Below are 18,279 nucleotides of genomic sequence, written 5' to 3'. Positions count from 1 at the left end.
TTTCACATCCATACATAGTAATGGGGAATACCATAGTTTGGATTATCTTGATCTTGGTCCCCAGAGAGACATCTTTATCTTTAAGGATCTTTTCTACTTCCCCCACGGCTGCTCTTCCAAGTCTTAGTCTTCTTCTGATTTCTTCATTGCAGTCTCTCTTTTGGTTCATGATTGAGCCAAGGAATAGGAAATCTTGAACCGTTTCAATTTCCTCATTGTCAACTTTAAAATTGTATAATTCCTCAGTAGTCGTTACTTTTGTCTTCTTGATATTCAGCTGTAATCCTGCTTTGCACATATCTAAGGGTAGATATATATTTTTTAAATTATACAGTGTGCACACTGCACATGCCCAGAAACACTGTGGTCTTCCATAGAGTCTTTCCCCCCTCCCAGTCTGACTCTTGTCATACAGGACTACATAAAACAATCATCCATTCTCCATTTGGGTTGAGTCAAATGTTCAGTTGTAAATGTTTCCAGCATGAAAGGGGGTGGGGGGTGGGGCGCTGGCACACCCCTGAACATCCTCGAGTCCTGCTGCTTGCAGCTCCAGACCGCTGCTGCACACGCACTTTTATTTGCTGGACAAATCAGCTTCTTCTCTTCCTGCACACATCAGACTGGTGCAAAGGATTTGCCCTCACTGACAGCAGCATGTAGCTAAATCTTATTGGCTACAGACAGCCTCACTCTGCTTGCTGGAAGACAACTGGTGGCCAATATACCAGCCCCTCCATGGGACCAATAAAGCAGCCAATCAAGGGCGCGAAGGGGTGTGCTTTTGGAGAGCTGTCACCACCCACAGCCCACAGCCCTAGAGGCTGGCCACAAACAGTTCTGATCCCTCTTGAGCACACTTATGAATGATCACCCGTGACAGAGCTGCAATTCACAGGCTGCTGAGTTTTTTGTGGAAATCACCCTCCCCCCTACACCAGTTCTTGGTCAGCCCTAAGTTTTACTACATCGAAGAAGTTGGCCTGCCCACTTTAGCAAGGTGCTTGGCCTTATGAGATCACTGCTCCTTGGTGTGGAAGGTGGCAACGTCTTTCTTTCCACCTTTCTCCCAAGAACAAAAGCCAAGTCTTGCATCTAAAGCGCATTTCAAGAGTCCAGTGCTGAAAGCTCCGTTTGAACTTTGCGAAATAATAAGGCAGGCATTTCCATTACTGTCCACAAGATGGAACTGGAAAGAAAAGATCAGCCTGGGCTTCTACACTCCACTGGAGGAGGAGGAGGAGGAAGGAGGAGGAGGAGGAGGAGGATGGACCTGTGAGTGTCTCCAGATGCCGGGACTTTGCAGAAACATTTCAAAGGATCCTTTGAGACCGATAATGGCTGAGGTCCTCTGTTTCTTGACCATAGTCTTCTTAGAGTTGCAGCTGGCCATAGCGGGCATGGATTCCTGCTACAATGCTCAGGGGCTTGCTCAGCGTTGCATGCCCATCTTTGAGAATGCAGCATTTGGGAAGCAAGTACAGGTGTCAAATACGTGCGGCACCCCACCAGAGGATTACTGTCTCCAGATGGGCACCAGGGACTCCAGCACGCCATGCCATCGCTGTGATGCCGGTGAGGCTTTGCTGCACCACAACGCCACCCATCTGACGGACTTCCACAGCCAGGAGGAATCCACCTGGTGGCAGAGCCAGTCCATGGCCTTTGGGATCCAGCACCCCAACTCGGTCAACATCACTCTCCATCTGGGTAAGTCTTACTTAGAGCTGTCCAGTCTCTAGGATGGTGATGGGAAATACTTGGAGTCATCTCGTACTGTTTGGATGGTGGGAAGGAAGTCCTAAGGGCAGATTTACGAAACTGGTTTCCTTTCAAGGGAAAAAGTATTGGAGGTTCCAATGTCTTTTCTAAGATACTGTTTATTTACCATTGTACAGGTTGAGCTGGTGGGGAAACAAGCAGGCAGTGCTAGTTCCGCAGTTAAGAGCAGCACAGCTTCCCCGTATCTTAGAACTGACTTCTGCCAGTTGGAAATCAATCAGCACCCTTTGCTTCAGCTCACTTCCTGGTTAGTCAGTATGCTGCTCAATGACCAGATGGTTGAGTTTACCATATCATCCATGCAGGTGGGTTGTGGTACACCCTCTAGCAGATCAGAGTAACCATTGGAGGACATTGATGTGCATTCGAAGTGAGTATCAGAAGAAAGTCAACTCAGAGAGAGGGAGGGGGAGGGGGAGAGAGAGAGAGAGAGAGAGAGAGAGAGAGAGAGAACAACCAGCCAATAGTTTTAGGTGGGTCTGCAAGGGAGCTGTGACTCTCGAAAGCACATACCTTGGAAATCTAGTTGGTCTTTTAAGGTGCTATGGGATCCAGATCTTGCTCTTCTAACCAGCTGATAGGAATTCAATCATGTAATACAATATGTAGGTACCAAATTCAGTACAAACCATTCATTAATTTAAATCAAAGGCCCACCAGAACAAAATCATTTTAACCGGTCTTTTGAAAAACAAAAGATATTCAGGCAAATGTGCCTCACAGGAGAGAAAATTCCTTAATCTTGGTACCACCGACAAGAAGGACGTATTTCACATTGCTCCTGCCACTGAGGGAATGCAGGGCACAGTTTACCCTTCCCAAAGTGTAAGTACAGGTATATTCTCATTTTGAAGAAGATAGTCTTTGATAGACCCTTTTTCCACAGTAGGATGATCTAGAACTCCAGGGCAAGAAACTCATAGTAATCCGTATTTCTCCAATTAATGTCGCTTGCATTATTGGTTTGGGACCTGGTTAGCAACTCATCTTTAACAGGGACCCTGTTTTGAGTTGAGCTGGGACTGGCAACATTATTCTTATCTACCAATTCATCCAAATGCAAGCTGGGGGCTCTAGAAGCCTCCCTCGGAGCCTCTCCCAGTGTGACCAGCTTTGGCCTCCCATTGGTCATTTCACTGCCATTTCCCTCTGCCTTGGTCTTGCAAATAGGAGTGAGCAGCTGAGGAGCACAGGGGAAGAAGTTAGCCAGAGTCCCACTGCTGCTGAGACTGTGGAGAAGTAAAAGAGCCCTTTGCTGGCACCCCATCTTCGCTTGAGAGAAAGTAGCTGCGGCATTCACTGGTATTAGGAGGCAGCTGGGGGCTACTGGGAGACTTCTGAGGTCTTTCCCATTGCCTTGTCATTTTTCACTGAAATGCCAGGGATTGAACCTGAGATATTCCACTCACAAAGGAGATGATCTGCCACTGAGCCCTAAATAAAGCTGACTGCTTTCTTCTGAGAGTCCCTCTACATGAGACGAATTACACGAGGTCACTCAAGTGAAGGGAGATGTAATGTTAGCTGGGAAGCCAAGTTTTAAAAGACAGACCAGAAAGCTCTGTCAGTTTCACCTCTCTAGAGCCAGCAGAGATCCCTCCTCAGAGGGCTCGTTTCATCTTTGCCTCCCTGAAGGCTCTGTCAATTTCACCTCCCCTTCCAGGGCAAAGAGGAAATAAACCCTCTTAGGAGTGATCTTTGCTGCTCTAGAGAGATGAAACTGACAGAGCTTTCGGGTCTGTCTTTTAAAACTCGGTTTCCTGGCCAACATTGCCTCTCCCTTCACTTGAGTGACCTCGTGTAATTCATCTTGTGTAGAGAGACTTTGAGTCAGACTGTCTATCAAGGTTAGCTTCATCCACTCGGATCGGCAGCAGCTTTCCTGGGCATCAGGCTGAAATGAAGAACGGTATCTGCTGGATCATCATACGCTACCTAGGCCGTTTCCCCACTGCTTACCGGCCACGGAACATCGCGCCAAGCTCCTGGAACGACAGCGTCTTCCTGGTGCAATTTCACGTGAGAACTGCCATTCTTGCGCAAAATTGCACCAGGGAGACACTGTCGTTCCAGGAGCTTGGTGCGATGTTCTGTGGCTGGTAAGCAGTGGGAAAACGGCCCTAGTCCTTTTGAACTGGAGATGCCAGGGGCTGAACCTGGGAACTTCCACATGCAAAGCAGAGGTTCTTCCGCTGAGCCACAGCCCCTCCTCAATTATCTTCTTTGCCAATCCCTGGGCAAAAGGAGAGGGGGTGGATTCAAAAGACCTTTGGAAGGAGCACCATTTTAGAGTTCATTAGATAGGCAGGATCAGGGGTCTTGGGTAGGGGAGAGTGATTGATAGTAAGATCCCAAAGCTCACTCTTTGATAGATCCATCATGAAGTTCAAAGAAGCAGTATAACACATTGGTTTGTTGTGTGTCTGTTTTTTTTTTATAGCTCATAACTGAAGAAAAATGATCAACCCAGGTGCCTGCTGTTTTTTAAAAAATACAAAGAACTGAAGTGTGTTTACTGTCAGAAATTCTTCTTTATAAATGTTGATGTGGGATATTTGTTTTCTGAATATATATATCTGAATGACTGAATATTTGCCAAATATGCAATATTTATATTTGATGTCGCAGGATATTTGATTTAAATATTTGTGTGCGGGTTGGCATATAATGGTCTTTAGTATTGGTATTTATCATCCGCCAGCATTTGAAGAAAACATGCTGGGATCTTTAGAGCTTGAAAATATTTTAGAGGGATGAGCAAATGTTCTTTTTTTCATTCCTTTTTATATTTTATCAGTAGATTGAGTTCCCCATTTCTTGGCACTGTAGATTTGTGTAAGTTTGTCTGAACTGTGTACATTTGTACAGTGTTCTACGCAGTTTATTTGGTATTTAAAGCTATAATGGGTTGGATTCAACTAGATTTTCCATTGATGGAAAGAGAGGAGTGGGCCCATTTTGGCATCATGGGATCGTGGGACCTGCATGGGCAAAAGCCACGTGTGATGGAAGATGCAATAACGAAGGGAGGTAGGCATGGGTTAATGAAAATGTTGTCTGGATCCAACCCAATGTACAGGTTGAATCTGACAGTAATTTCTGCTTAACAGAAGGGATTTCCAGCAGTGGATTGGGGCTTTCTCACCTCCCACTTCCTTAGGGTTGCCAGGTCCCCTTATCCTCCCAGTGGGAGGGGGGACCCCGCGCTTACCTTCCTGGTGCTCCTGGGACATTTGCATGTGCATGGTCCCGCATTGGTGCAAATGGCATCACTTCTGGGAAGTGACATCACCATGCAAGGCTAGGTAGCACGTGCACACTTTGCAGCCCCTGTTTGGGGCCCCGTTTGGGGCCCAAATTGGCCGAATGTAAAGCGCGGGAGCGCTCTCGGGGTGGTGCATTCCCCACCTTTCCCCCCACCGGCCAGATAAACAGTGGTGGAGGAAGAAAGGTGGGAGCAGGGGATCCCCTGACCCCACCGGGGGAATGGAATCCCGACACCTTCCTGCTTAGGATTGCCAAACTCCAGATGGAGCCTGGAAATGTCCCAGAATTAAAACTGATCTCCTGATTACTACATTAGTTCCCCTGGAAGAAATGGTAGCTTACCTTAGTGGACAGACTCTGTGGCATCACTCCACTTTCCTTATGCTCCTCCCTCACTTCCTCCTGTAGCCTCAAATGCCCCCTAAAAGACTGCTTCTGGGGACAGGGTGTTGGAAGAGGAGAATTCAGCGCTGTCCTTTTCATCAGGTTTCAGAGGGGGATAAACCAAAGAGTTAGAAAGATAGAGAGGTCAGGGGGCACTCTGTACTGTTTACTGCTCTGTCCTTTGATATGTAGTTTGCTATTCTCAGGATTTCCTCCTCCTCCCTCAAACTTCTTCTCTTCCTGGCTTTGTTCCAGGCAACACCTCTCTCCTTCTCCTCCCTCCTTCTTGGCAGCATGGATGCAGGCCTTGGCCTGCCATCCATGCCCAGCCTTAGACTAGATAGGTAGTTAGGATCTGTCTCTCCTCCTTTCCTATCAGAGTATGGAGTTCCTACAATAAAGAACTCTTAATTCTTTTCTAAATATAAACCAAGTGAATGCTTTTAATATTTTCTCTCCTGCACACATACCAGCCAGCAGAACCAGCTCACAACCACCTATAATCACGCTTCCTATGCCAAATGATAGACTCTGCTAATGGCCCAAACATGGAATCCTTTAATTAGGTTTCTGGAGCCTGCATACGATTTATTTATCACAGGGAACTTCCAGGAACAACATCAGGGGCAAGTTGGAGGTCTGCAGTGAGAGGGGAAATTTTGCAAAAAATCACCCCCACTTCTGTTCCTGAAAATCTACTGCTGGATCCAACCCTTTGTCCTTTATGCTTGCCATACATGTGCAATGTATGGTGCTGCTTTATTGACACAAATAATATTGAAATATGTGTCCATTATACAGAACAAGATTGATGCAAAGAATTAAATTATCAGAAGTGCTATTCACAGAAGGGAGAAGCAAAATCAGAATGGAAATTTTCAGGTCAAAATATCAGGGATGAGAAATTCAAAATCATCCCTCATACTCGACAACTCACAGTTGAGAACATTTCATATTTACTTACTTACTTTCTTATTTCATTCATACCCCACCTTTTCCTCCAATGGGGACCCAAAACAGCCTGCATCATTCTCCTCTCCTCCATTTTGGTCCTCACAACAACCCTGTGCGGTAGGTTAGCTTGAAAGTGTGTGACTCGCCCAAGATCGCCCAGCCAGCTCCCATGGCGGACCAGAGATTTGAACCTGGTTCTCCCAGATCCTAGTCCAGCATTCTAACCACTACACAACACTGTCAAAAATTAGATCAATCGGGAGATGCCAGCAAGCCTAACAGTGAAATGCTGAGTAGAGTCACTCTAGTCTAAGCCCATTGATTTCAATGGACTTAGACTAGAGTCACTCCAGTTTAAGCCCTTTGATTTCAATGGACTTAGACTAGAGTAACTTTCACTGTAAAGCAGTTAAGTTTCATTGTAAGAATCTGATGTTAAAAGTACACGAGAGCAAATCTAATTGAGTCCAACATCCTGATGTCTTCTGCTGGCAAAAATCCTTTTTGCTAAGATCTTTTTTTTGCTAAGCAAAACCTTTCCTCTTTCCTCATATGGACAGATTCCTTTCTTTTTGCTGTATTCTGTGTTTGCAGCATCTTCAGAGTGGAGTTTGTTTCCCCTGCTTTCTAAAAGATCTTGGCACCGGGCCAGTCCTGAGCAATTTCATTATTTTAATATCCCACTGCCCTCCAAAGCATTGCCTCTGTGAGATTACAAGGTGGGCGCTAAACAAATAACTAGCAATCGTGGTAGCCTCCCCAGCCCCTCTAAAGTTGGAATGCTCTCTCTAGCGTGGGCTGTGCTTCTGGAGCCTGTGTTGTTGCCCCCCCCCCACCAAGTAGATCCAGCTGGCCAAGACGTCTGGGTGAAGAGTAGAAGGTTCATGTGATGGCCATCAAGTCCCAAATGGGACAAGGGGTCTTCAGGCCGAGAAAAGTTGGAATGTCGCGTCTCGGAGAGAGGTCACTCCTTTCCCAGCCCCCTGTTAATACACAGACATCTGTTCCCAATTGACAGGAAGTTTGGACTGGGCTTCCTGCCTAGGATGAAAGGCGGCATGGAGAGAGTGGAGCCTGCCTTGTTCCAAATACTGACACCTCCTGTTAAACCAGACTTCATTCACTGGCATTGTCCTGCGTCTTGAGATAATGACAGCGTGCCAATGTGTCTTCACTCATCCTCTGCGGAAGCGCTTAGCTGAGACACCCAAGGACAGCAATGCTTCTCTGGTATTTCGGGGATCGAGGTGCAATACTAGGGTTGCCAACTCTGGCTTGGGAAATACCTGGAGATTTGGGGATCGTACTTGGGGAGGAGGGACTTCCATTTCTCTTAGACTCTATGGTATAACATAGAGTCTGCCCTCTTAATCTGCCACTTGATCTAGGGGAATTGATAGGGTTGCCAGATCCCCTTGGGTTGAAAGCAGGGACTGGGGGGCAGGGTTCATGGGGGGCAGTCAAGCTAAATTGGGAGCCGGTTTTTTCTCAGATGGCTCCCGGCATGACCCGTTACTTTCACATCGCACGGGGAATGCTGTCCTTCCTGGAGCAATGTTGGGGCACTCTTGAGCGCACTTCAGCCCCACTGCTATGTTCCCATTCCTTCCTCCTTGCCAGCCGGGGGTGGGGGGGCGGGGAGGCTGGGGGAGGGTGATCCCCTGCCCCCACGGGGGACTGGCAAGCCTAGGAATTGATCAATGTTGTCTAGATCTGTGCAGTTATAATTTTGGGAAAACTCAAGTGTCCCTCTGGATGTTAGCAAGCTACGCAATGTAATGAAGCAAAAATGGTTGTCATTTTTGCTCTAGTAAAACTTATTGTTAAGGCAATTGCTTAGTTCTTGCGGTCCCTTCTTACATGCCCAGGGTAATGCCAATCACCACCTTGGGGTCAGGTAGCATTTTTCCCTAGGCCAGTTCGGCTAGGGATCCTGATGGTGTTTTGCCATCTTCTGGGCATGGAGTAAGGGTCACTGTGTCTGTGTGCGGGAGGGAGTTAGTTGTGAATTTCCTGCACTGTGCAGGGGGTTGGACTAGATGACCCTGGAGATCCCTTCCAACCCTATGATTCTATGAGTCTATATCTGCACTACAGATTTTTATGTTCTTTGGCCAGTCTCACAATGACCACCGGGTGCTAGCCTGTAAGAATATTTACTCATCAATCTCTAATTACGATAGACATCCATGGCCAAGAAAGGAATCAATTTTTGTCAAATTTCCCAGTCCCTTGGAGGGAATGTTTATCGGTCATAGGCAACAAAGAAGCCTATGGCTTTTCTTTCTCCCACCAGAAGGATCCTGGGAGTTGAAGTTTGGCAAGGACTCAGAATACCCTCAACAAAAAACAGTTCCCAGAATTCCCTGGGGAGAGGGAATCAATGATAAATTAGTTCATTCGTTCATTATCCTGCAGAGGAATCTCGAACGGAGATTAGAAAGAGAGACTGTTGAATTGCAACTAGTAACAAAGCTCAAGACAATGCATCCACCTGGACTGAATCAAGACCTTGGTTTCCTGTCTCATTACCAATGCTGATTTCTCCACACCCACCACCCCTCTGCATATCCCACCCTATCCAATCATGCCTGCTATTGTCATTCGGCTTCTGCAATCACTCCATTCCCCAAGACATAAGGACAGATGAACTCACATTCTAGCTGTATCCGAAGAAGAGAGCTGTGGCTCACGAAAGCTCATCCCCTACCACCAATTTTGTTAGTCTTATAGGTGCTACTGGACTCTTGCTTTTTTCTACTAAATTAATTCAAGTCTTTGTGTAGGTATGCCTTTAGACAGTGATCCCCAATATAACAACCGTGCACTTATGTACTGCTCTTATAAATAGATTAGTGCCACATTCAGAGTGGTGAATAAAGTCAGTGCCATTATAATCCCCACAATACAGCTGGGGAGCTGGGCTGGGAGGAGTGGCTTCCCCAAGGCCACCTGCTGAGCTCAGGGCAGTTGTAGGATTCCAACCAGCAGAGTGCCGATTTGCATCCCAACCACTTAACTACTACGCTACAACAGTCCAAGGGATTGTGGTGCCCGCTGTTGAGTTTTTGAGCACCTGCGTGCTTCTTCCCTAAAATATCTTCCCCAAAACGAAGAGTCTGTCTTGGCTTACCTGACTCTCGATGGAACAGGAAGTCTGAAGAAGGGCCCAGGAGGTATTGCTTTGGTGTCATTCAGAAACCGATGCCTTCATAGTAGGAGGCAGCATGGCTGAAAACATCCCAGAATTTTGTGGAAACTTCTAACAATTTTGGGTCAGCTCCATTCCCCATGCCAGCCATTTTGTGGCGGTGCTGGTCACTTCCTGTTCTCAGCATTTCAATGGTGCTGCTCACTGGCTCAAGAAGGTGGGTGACCCCGTCCTAACTAAGCCAAGAGGGTCAAGTAGGTATGCCAGACCCCTGGTGGGGTGGGGGATCCCCCACACACCCCGCCCCCATTTATCTGGCCAGTGCTCTGCAGCGGCCCAAAAGGGGCCCATTTTGGCCACAAATTAAGAGGGGAAGAATAATTGACATCTGAATGGGAAAGATTTAATTTCCAGGATATGGGCAGTTGGAGGGATAACTAATGTAGCTTCCAGAAATGAGGGGGGCTGAGGTGATGAGATAATGATAAAATAGTAGAGAGGAGTTTTCCTGGTATGCATAGAGCACAGTATGGAAAAAGGGCAAGAATGAACAAAAATGGAAGTGTGTTCCCTCTGGAGGCTGGGGAAGAGAGAGAATTGTGACTGGGGGGTTGATGAGATTAGGAAAAGGTAGGACTTTGGCCTACTGTGTTGGAAAATCTTGGGTAATTCACGAGGGCCTAATTGTTTAGGGAGGGTGCTGATATTGAAAACGGGAGGTTCCCAGTTTGCACAAACATGAAAAATGCTTCCTGGAGGAGGTTTGGAGAAACTCATACTTATGGCTGGGTGAATAACAAAATTAAGAAGAGGGAAAAATTTTCCTGTACAGTCACTAAAATAAGAGGAGGAACTAGCTGGGGTCAATCCATTGCTCATTGGCCGTTTCCACACTGGTCACTTTCATCCGGAATGCTGCGGAACATCGTGAAAAAAGTGGAAGAGAGCGTCTTCTCGCGTGAGTTTTGCGCGACATCGCGCAAAACTCACGCAAGAAGACGCTATCTTCCGCGTTTTTTTTGTGACGTTCCGCAGTGTTCCGGATGAAGGTGAGTAGTGTGGAAATGGCCATTGTCTTGGAGTCTTTGGTTATTCATTAGGGCCAAATTATTCAGAGAGGGGGCTCCAAAGTCCTTGGGGAGAACAGCCCTCTGGTTTAATCAGCCTGAGGTGGGCTCCAGGAGGAACAGGTCTGCATTTCATTGTTGCTTAACGACTCACCACTTTGTCCTTGGCATGGCTCTCTGCTGCTTAACAAGCCATTCCTGTCAGCTTAACTTTAGCAGGATGTAGATGCCATTTCTAGCCCTAAGCCTATGTTAGAACCAAAATGGGATCTCAAAATAAGAGGCAAAGATCCCAGGGGCTACAATCTTTGGAGGACCTGCTTTGGGTGCCCCCACCTTCTTAGAGTAGGTGGGTGGCAACCCAACAGAGAGCCTTCTTAGGGCCAAGCTACAAGTGATGAATTACACTTGAATGGCAAGTGAACAGACTCATGTATATTCCTCCCTGTTCACTTGCCATTCACTTGTACTCCGCAAGTAGAGTGCAAGTGAACAGGGAGGAATACATGTGAGTCTGTTCATTTGCCATTCAAGTGTAATTCATCACTTGTAGCTTGGCCCTCTGTAGTCGCACCAAGACTCTGGAATTCCCTCTCTCCCCAGGGAGATTTGCTTGTCCTTTTCTGTTGCCATTTTCTGCCTGCAGATGAAGACCTTTTTCGTTTTGCTTGGCATTCCCTTGATAATCCCTCCTCCCTCCCCCAATGTTTTAACGCTTGTTTTTGTCTTTTGTATTCATTTTAAGTTCTGGTTTAAAATTGTTTTAATGATGTATTTGTGCGCTGACGTTAATGGCTTCTTAAGATGAGATTTAAATTTGTTTTCATTAATTTGTTTCATTTTCATGTGGCTCTGTGAGGGCAGAGAGGAAGGAAAAATATCTTGCAAATAAATGTGTGTGTGTGTGTTATGTGCCGTCAAGTCGCATCCAACCAATGCAACCCTATGAATGAAAGACCTCCAAGAGGTCCTAAGATTAACAGAATTGCTCAGATCCTGCAAACTGCAGTCAACGAGAGCCAAGCCATCTCTTTTTAAGTCTTCCTCTTTTCCCCTTTCCCTAGCATTATTGACTTTTGCAGAGATTCTTGTCTTCTCAAATAAATAAAATAAATAAATACATTTAATCATAGAATAAAATAATAGAATCCAAACTTGGAAGGGCCCTTTCAGACCATCTAGTCCAGGGGTGGCCAAACTGTGGCTTGGGAGCCACATGCACAGACATATTCTAGACATATTGTACAGCTCCCAGAGGTCTCTCAGCATCGCCATGGCCGTACAGTTTAGTTTAGTTTAGTTTAGTTTAGTTTAGTTTAGTTTAGTTTAGTTTAGTTTCCTCCCTCCCTCTTTCTTTTTCTTTCTTTCTTTCTTTCTTTCTTTCTTTCTTTCTTTCTTTCTTTCTTTCTTTCTTTCTTTCTTTCTTTCTTTCCCTTTCCTTCCTCCCTTCTTTCTTTCCATGTCTTTTCAATAAAAATGTTTGGGTTGCCAGGTCCAACTTGGAAAATACCTGGGGACTTTGGGGGTGGAGCCAGGAGACTTTGGGGGTGGTGCCTACTGTGATGTCACTTCCAGATTAAAGGTCAGGTGATGGATCTTCCCAAGCTCCACCCACTTCTGTTGATGTCACTTCCAGCATAAGGCACCAAAAGCCCACCCCTTCCTGTGATGTCACTTTTAGGACACTCCCCCCCACACACCCCTCTTCGTCTGAAGTCTTTTCAGTGCATCATGTCTTGCGGCTCTCAAACATCTGATATTTATTCTATGTGGCTCTTATATTAAGCAAGTTTGGCCACCCCTGATCTAGTCCAACCTCCTGCCCAATGCAGGAACAGCCTAAAGCATCCCTGGCAAGTATTCATCCAGCTGTTCCTTGAAGACTGCCAATGAGAGGGAACCCACCACAATCCTAGGCAGCCAATTCCATTCTTCCTCCAAGGAGCTCCAAGTGTCATACCATGTTCTTCTCCATTTTTGCCACAACTCACATATGAGATAAGTTGGTCTATGAGAGACCAGCCCAAGGTAGCAGAATGGACGTGGTAACCTGGATTTTCCAGATCCTAAGTCCAGATCTCCATCCACTCTGCCACACTGGGAGTGAGAAAGGAAGGGCAGCATCTGCAGTCCCCTGCTGGCACACGGGTTTAAGCCACTTCCTGACCACTGACTGCTGATACCATCTCCTGCCTTCGAGTCTTGCTGGCTGAACCCACAAGAGCCCTCCGTTTGGCTGCTATGTTGGAAATAGGATCGTGGGCTAGATGGACTGTTGGTGGGTTCCGACAAGGTTGTTCTGATATTCTTGTAAGAGATTAATAATGCCACAGAGGACAGGTCCATTAGCAACTGTCATGCACAATAGCTAAGAGTCTCTCTACACAAGATATCTTACATGAGGACGCTCAAGTGTAGGGAGACACAATGTTAGCCGGGAAGCGTAGTTTAAAAAGACAGAGCCAAAGGCTCTGTCAATATCGCCTCTCTACACAAGGGTAGTTTAAAAAGACAGAGCCAGCGGAGGTCGCTTGTCAGAGGGTTTGTTAATTTCATCTTCAACTCCCTGAAGGTGAAATTGATAGGCAACAACCCTGCCTTCAGGTCCATTCCCAGGTTGGAAGCCCTGCCAAGCAGTTGCAAGACTCTCTCCTTCCTTGTCCTCTTCAATCTTTCCTCCAGTCTCCCTTCTAGCATGAGAAGGAAAATGTCCTTCAGGCACCTTGATGATGGAGTGGATTTCTTTTACACTGATCCAAGACAGATGTTAATACTGGTGCTTCAGTAGCTTTGAATAACTCAAAACATGCATACACATGCAGCGCTCCCCCCACCCCCGGCCCGGGTGCTCTTGGGCTCATAGTTCCTTCGCAGTCATTAGTCATGTGGCCATAATTATTGTTGTGTTCCCCCACCCCCGCAGTACCAGAATAATTCTTCTTTCCATCATCTTGAATTCATTATAGTTCCAAACAACTATCTCCAGTTACGTTAGCTAATTGTATTGTCGTCATTGTTCATTTTGCCACAGAGGAATTTGCCACTCATCCAAGCCTCTCTGGCAGTGGTGCATTCTCATGCTTACTTCTTTTAAGACATACTTTGAGTCCGGACCCTGAGACAGGAGCGGTTCTCCTCTCATGGGCAAGGCAGGCATGATAGAAGCTTGCTTACAGCTGCTCATAACCTTCAGGGAATTTGTGGCCTAGATACACGGACTAGGGGTGTGCGTTTCAGGTTTCCCATTCAGGTTTTAAACTCAAATAGGGCCCAATTTGGCTAGATTAAGTATTCCTGAATTGGCTCCAGCATCTCTGAGCCAATCCAGAAATACCAAAGCAAAGCTTTCGCAAGAGCTTCAGTTTCATGGCCCAGTCTGGGCTCAGTGAGAGTGGGGACTCCTGGGGAGGAGAGGATCCTCGTGTAGACAGCCTTGACTCCTCAGGATCCTCATGTAGCCAGCCCTAGCCCTGACTCAGCAGAAGCCAGGGATCAGGAACCACAGCTGTTGGCTCATCAGAGTTCACAGCCAGCAGCTGAGACAGGGCCACCAGCACTCTCCAGCCCCAATACCACTGGGGAAGCTCAGCCTTCCAACCCTACCGGGGAAGCCCAGCCAGGGGCTTCCACCCGACCCCCCCCCCCCCGGTTCACCTGCACCTAAAGAGCGCCACAGACATAAGCAGAGGCTAGAGCTGCAGGAGAAGTGGCGCAGTGCTCACCTTCTGAGCCAACACCAGCTGCTGGAGAGCAAGGATGAGTAGCATCAGGAGTGAGCCCCAGCAGCTGGCTGCAAACCACGCCTGGCTATAAAAGCCAGTCTGGAGGAACTGCCAGGTGTGGAAGCGTTGAATGCCTGCAATCACAGCCATGAACCTTGTGCCCTACCCTACCCTACCCTACCCTACCCTACCCTACCCTACCCTACCCTACCCTACCCTACCCTACCCTACCCTAGACTTGACGCCATTGGAAACTGATCTCAGACTGGACTTGGCTCTTTGGATTCTGGAGAAACACCTGGTGTTGCATTCGTGTTCTGATTTCGGACTGGACTGGGCTTTTGGATTCTGAACGCTCCCCTGGCTTTGACCTAGTGCATTTACTGTGGACTGGATGTGGTCTACTCTGCTTGGGCTAACCAAGCCCACGGCATTCCCTCCCCCCTCCTATCGGGTAAAAACAGGCGGGAAGCTCAAAAAAGCAGCACGTTTCTTGCGGTTTGCAAACAGCAAGGACAGTGCTGTTTTCAAGCTTTCCGTTGCCTTTTTTACCTGATGGGAGGGGGGAAGAACCCTCTCTTTACCCCTCCTATCGGGTGAAAGAAGTCTGCAGGGAAAGCTCAAAGAAGCACTTTCCTTGCCGTTTGCAAACGGCAAGAAAAGTGCTGCTTTGAGCTTCAGTGTGCTCCGAATCTTTACGGAGCCCACCAAAGTGATTTAAATACCAGATTATTTTACCGCTTCAGGTAAACTCGAAGCGGAAAACCCAATTTTTTTCCGGGTGTACACCCCTAATGAAGACGGTTTCTAGGCAAGATGCATTGTCATCCAGCTTGTCTGAGGTTCGTCCTGCCTGGAAAGGTAGAACAGCCATTCAGCTGTTTCATCCCTAAACCTCCGGGCGTGCTGCCTCAGCATGCAGTCCTTTTCAGAGCGGGGAGATACAGCAGCAGTTCAGTTGCTGTCTGCCTCAGCAGAAGAGTTGGCAGGATTAAGGGTAGCTCTGCCTGGTAGTGTGGCAGAGGAGTTTACTTCTGGGACAGGACAGAGCGGCCAGTCATGAGGCCTGTCTCTGGTGACAAGCAGACCTTGTACCCTTTAGTCTGATTCTTGCGGGAAAGGCAAGCTGGGATCCTGCATGTGAGAGGATACAACCTGGTGGCTAGGCAGTGAAAGCCTGTTTGTAACTGCAAGCATTAAAAGGAACTTAAATCACAGCTTGAATCCATAACCAGCTTAAGGTTTGATTTTCTGCCCGATGACTCCTTAAGTGTTTTTTTTAAATATCTAATTACTGGGGGGGGGGATCTCTCTTGCTCTCTCTCTTTGTGCCCTGCCTTGCTGGTTCCCTGAACACATGCTTAGTCTGGGAATTGGGTAATCTAGTGGGAGGGGATAGTTTTCTGTCAGGAGCAGACACAGCAAACAATCATAAAAGGCAACCATTGTGATTGGGATGCAGCCAGGAACTGCAGAGTTTACGAAATCAGCAAACAATTTGCACGCTCTACAAAGTAGGCTGCCCAGGTTTGGGAAACTGATATGCTGCAACTATGCTCAAAGTTGTAATGGCATACAAGATGCCCTGGATGGTCGGAAGCTGAGCCTGATCTTCCCCAGCAATTTGCATCCATGGCAAGGGGGCATATATTGAGTGTATTCTGGAGCCCTTTCCCTGTTCGGGCTAAGTAGTCGTGAGATTAAAAAAGTCCCACTGGTGCCTGAAATAAATTGCTTGCACTGTAGAATCTCAGAACCAGCTGGAACAGGCTGCGGTTCCTTAGCAGGCTACCAGGTGTTTTATTTAGGGAATTTTCTGTTTTAATATTTTGGCTTGCTTCTTAATGTTCCACTGTCACAGAGCAGCCACAGTGGTCCTTTCTTTGGATGAAACACATTTGTATGTTTGTCTAAGGAAAAAGACAGAACAGAGGAAATAAACATTTAAATGTTAGATCTAGAAGATAGCAAGGGAGGACGTGCTCTGATTTCAAGAATATTGATGGGCAAACTGACATTTTCTGGGAATGGAATGAGTGGGGATGTCTGCAGACAAGGAACACTTTGAGACGGAACCTCCTCCTGCCGCCCCACGCTTGTAAAAAACAACAACAAAAAACTGGTCACCCATGATGAACAAGGATCGTGTCTAGGAGACCAAGCACAGACAGTTTAAAATGCTGACTTCCGTCTCCATTTAGGTCACAAATGACTATAATAGGTGCACTCACATAGATGAGGGTAGTAGAAGATTTCACTAATCTTGTAAATAGCTTCGCCTGTAGCAAAAAAAAAGAATCACCTTTGGGTGACCAGAAGTAACCCCTTGTAAACTCAAAATAGTAGAGTCCAGAAGCACCTTTAAGACTAACCAACTTTAACGATGCATCTGATGAAGAGAGCTGTGGCTCTCGAAAGCTTATGCTAAAATAAAGTTGGTTAGTCTTAAAGGTGCTACTGGACTCTTTACTATTTTGCTAACACGGCCAACTCCTCTGGATCTTGTAAACTCAGGACTGGATGCATAGTCTGCAGGCATAGGGCAGAACTCGCCCTCAGGTGCAAGCATCACTGGTGGGGGAAGAAGCTAGGGTTGCCAGCTTCCAGGTAGTGGCTGGGGATCTCCCGAAATTACAACTGGTCTCCAAGCCACAGAGATTAGTTCACCTGGAGAAAATGGCTACTTTGGGGGGTGGACTCTTTGAAATTATGCCATGCCAAGGTTTTTTCCCTCCCCAAACCCCACTTTCTCCAGGTTTCATGCCCCAGATCTCCAGGAATTTCCCAACTTGGAGCTGGCAACCCTAGAAGAAGCTGTGCTGGGGCCCCTCTTGTCTTGCAGCCAAGGTCACTGCAGACTTTGCTGCTCCAAAAGTACAGGTGCAGCCCTCCTCATTTATGTAAAAATCCAAATTAGGGAAACAGTCCAAGAGGAAAATGGTAAAGATACATCTGACTAAGAGAACTGTGATTCTCGAAAGCTTATGCTAAAATAAAGTTGGTTAGTCTTTAAGGTGCTACTGGACTCTTTTCTGTTTTGCTGCTACAGACTAACACAGCTAGCTCTTCTGGACCTAAGACCAAGAGGAGAAGCCTCTGCAGGGCAAAACGAAACAGGAGCCCAGTGGCACAAAGAAAGTTGGAATAAACAATATTTATTCCAGCATAAACTTTCATGAGTTATAGAGCTCACTTCTCCAGATCTGGGCCGATTCCGCATGGTTTACCTGAAGCCAAGATGTTGCGGAACATGCGATATCGCACAAAACTCACACGAGAAAACGCGATCTTCTGCGTTTTTTTCCGGCATGTTCTGCAACGTCCCGGCTTCAGGTAAGCTGTGCGGAATCGGCCATGTTGGGGTGTCCATCCAAAGCAGTTACGGTTTTACTTAAGAGTTCAAGCAACAGGCGGGAGGTGGGGGTGGGGAGATAAGGATAAGATACAAGGAGAGGCCAATGGAATTAGTCAAAGGGCCCTATATTTAAAGACAGACAGACAAATTTATTGTATGTGGCCATAGGCCTTTTACAAGTTAAAAATATATTTACAGTTCTAAAATTTTAAAATTTCTAAAATTACATCTTTCTCTAAAAATTCATATCCGGACACAAAAATTACATTTCAGTTCAACAGACTGCTTTCTTAAGAACCACATTTGCTCTAATTTTTCTCACAGCTAGAGCAAAAAGTGCCGTCCTGTTGGAAACAACGGAATCCCCACCTGACCGCATAAATTTTAGTTTGTCAGAATCAGAAAGGGAATGTAAGCGCTCTAATGTCTTTGCCAGAAATTTATTTCTGGGCTCCAAGTATAAAGGGCAAACCAAAACATTCCGCATATACAAATACGTTGTTCCTGGGGTGTTTTTAAGTATCGTCCAGTGAGTAGCTCCGCTGGCATAGTTTGGAAGCGCGGAGATGTAAACGCTGTCCTGAGGTTATATGCTGT

General features: G+C 46.6%; 1 protein-coding gene across 1 annotated transcript in view; it reads left to right on the top strand.

The window, feature by feature from the left end:
- The first annotated feature begins 1,337 nt into the window (after positions 1 to 1,337).
- Positions 1,338 to 18,279, top strand: part of LAMC3 (laminin subunit gamma 3) — a 105,479-nt gene continuing 88,537 nt past the window's right edge. Inside the window, exon 1 of the mRNA XM_054997272.1 lies at positions 1,338 to 1,710. Coding sequence (XP_054853247.1) covers positions 1,338 to 1,710 — 373 coding nt within the window. The remainder of the gene's footprint in view (positions 1,711 to 18,279) is intronic.

The sequence above is a fragment of the Eublepharis macularius genome, chromosome 14 (genome assembly GCF_028583425.1).
Source record: "Eublepharis macularius isolate TG4126 chromosome 14, MPM_Emac_v1.0, whole genome shotgun sequence".
Lineage (NCBI taxonomy): Eukaryota > Metazoa > Chordata > Lepidosauria > Squamata > Eublepharidae > Eublepharis > Eublepharis macularius.
Note: the sequence above shows the minus strand (reverse complement) of the source record. Positions and strands in the feature narration are given on the sequence as shown.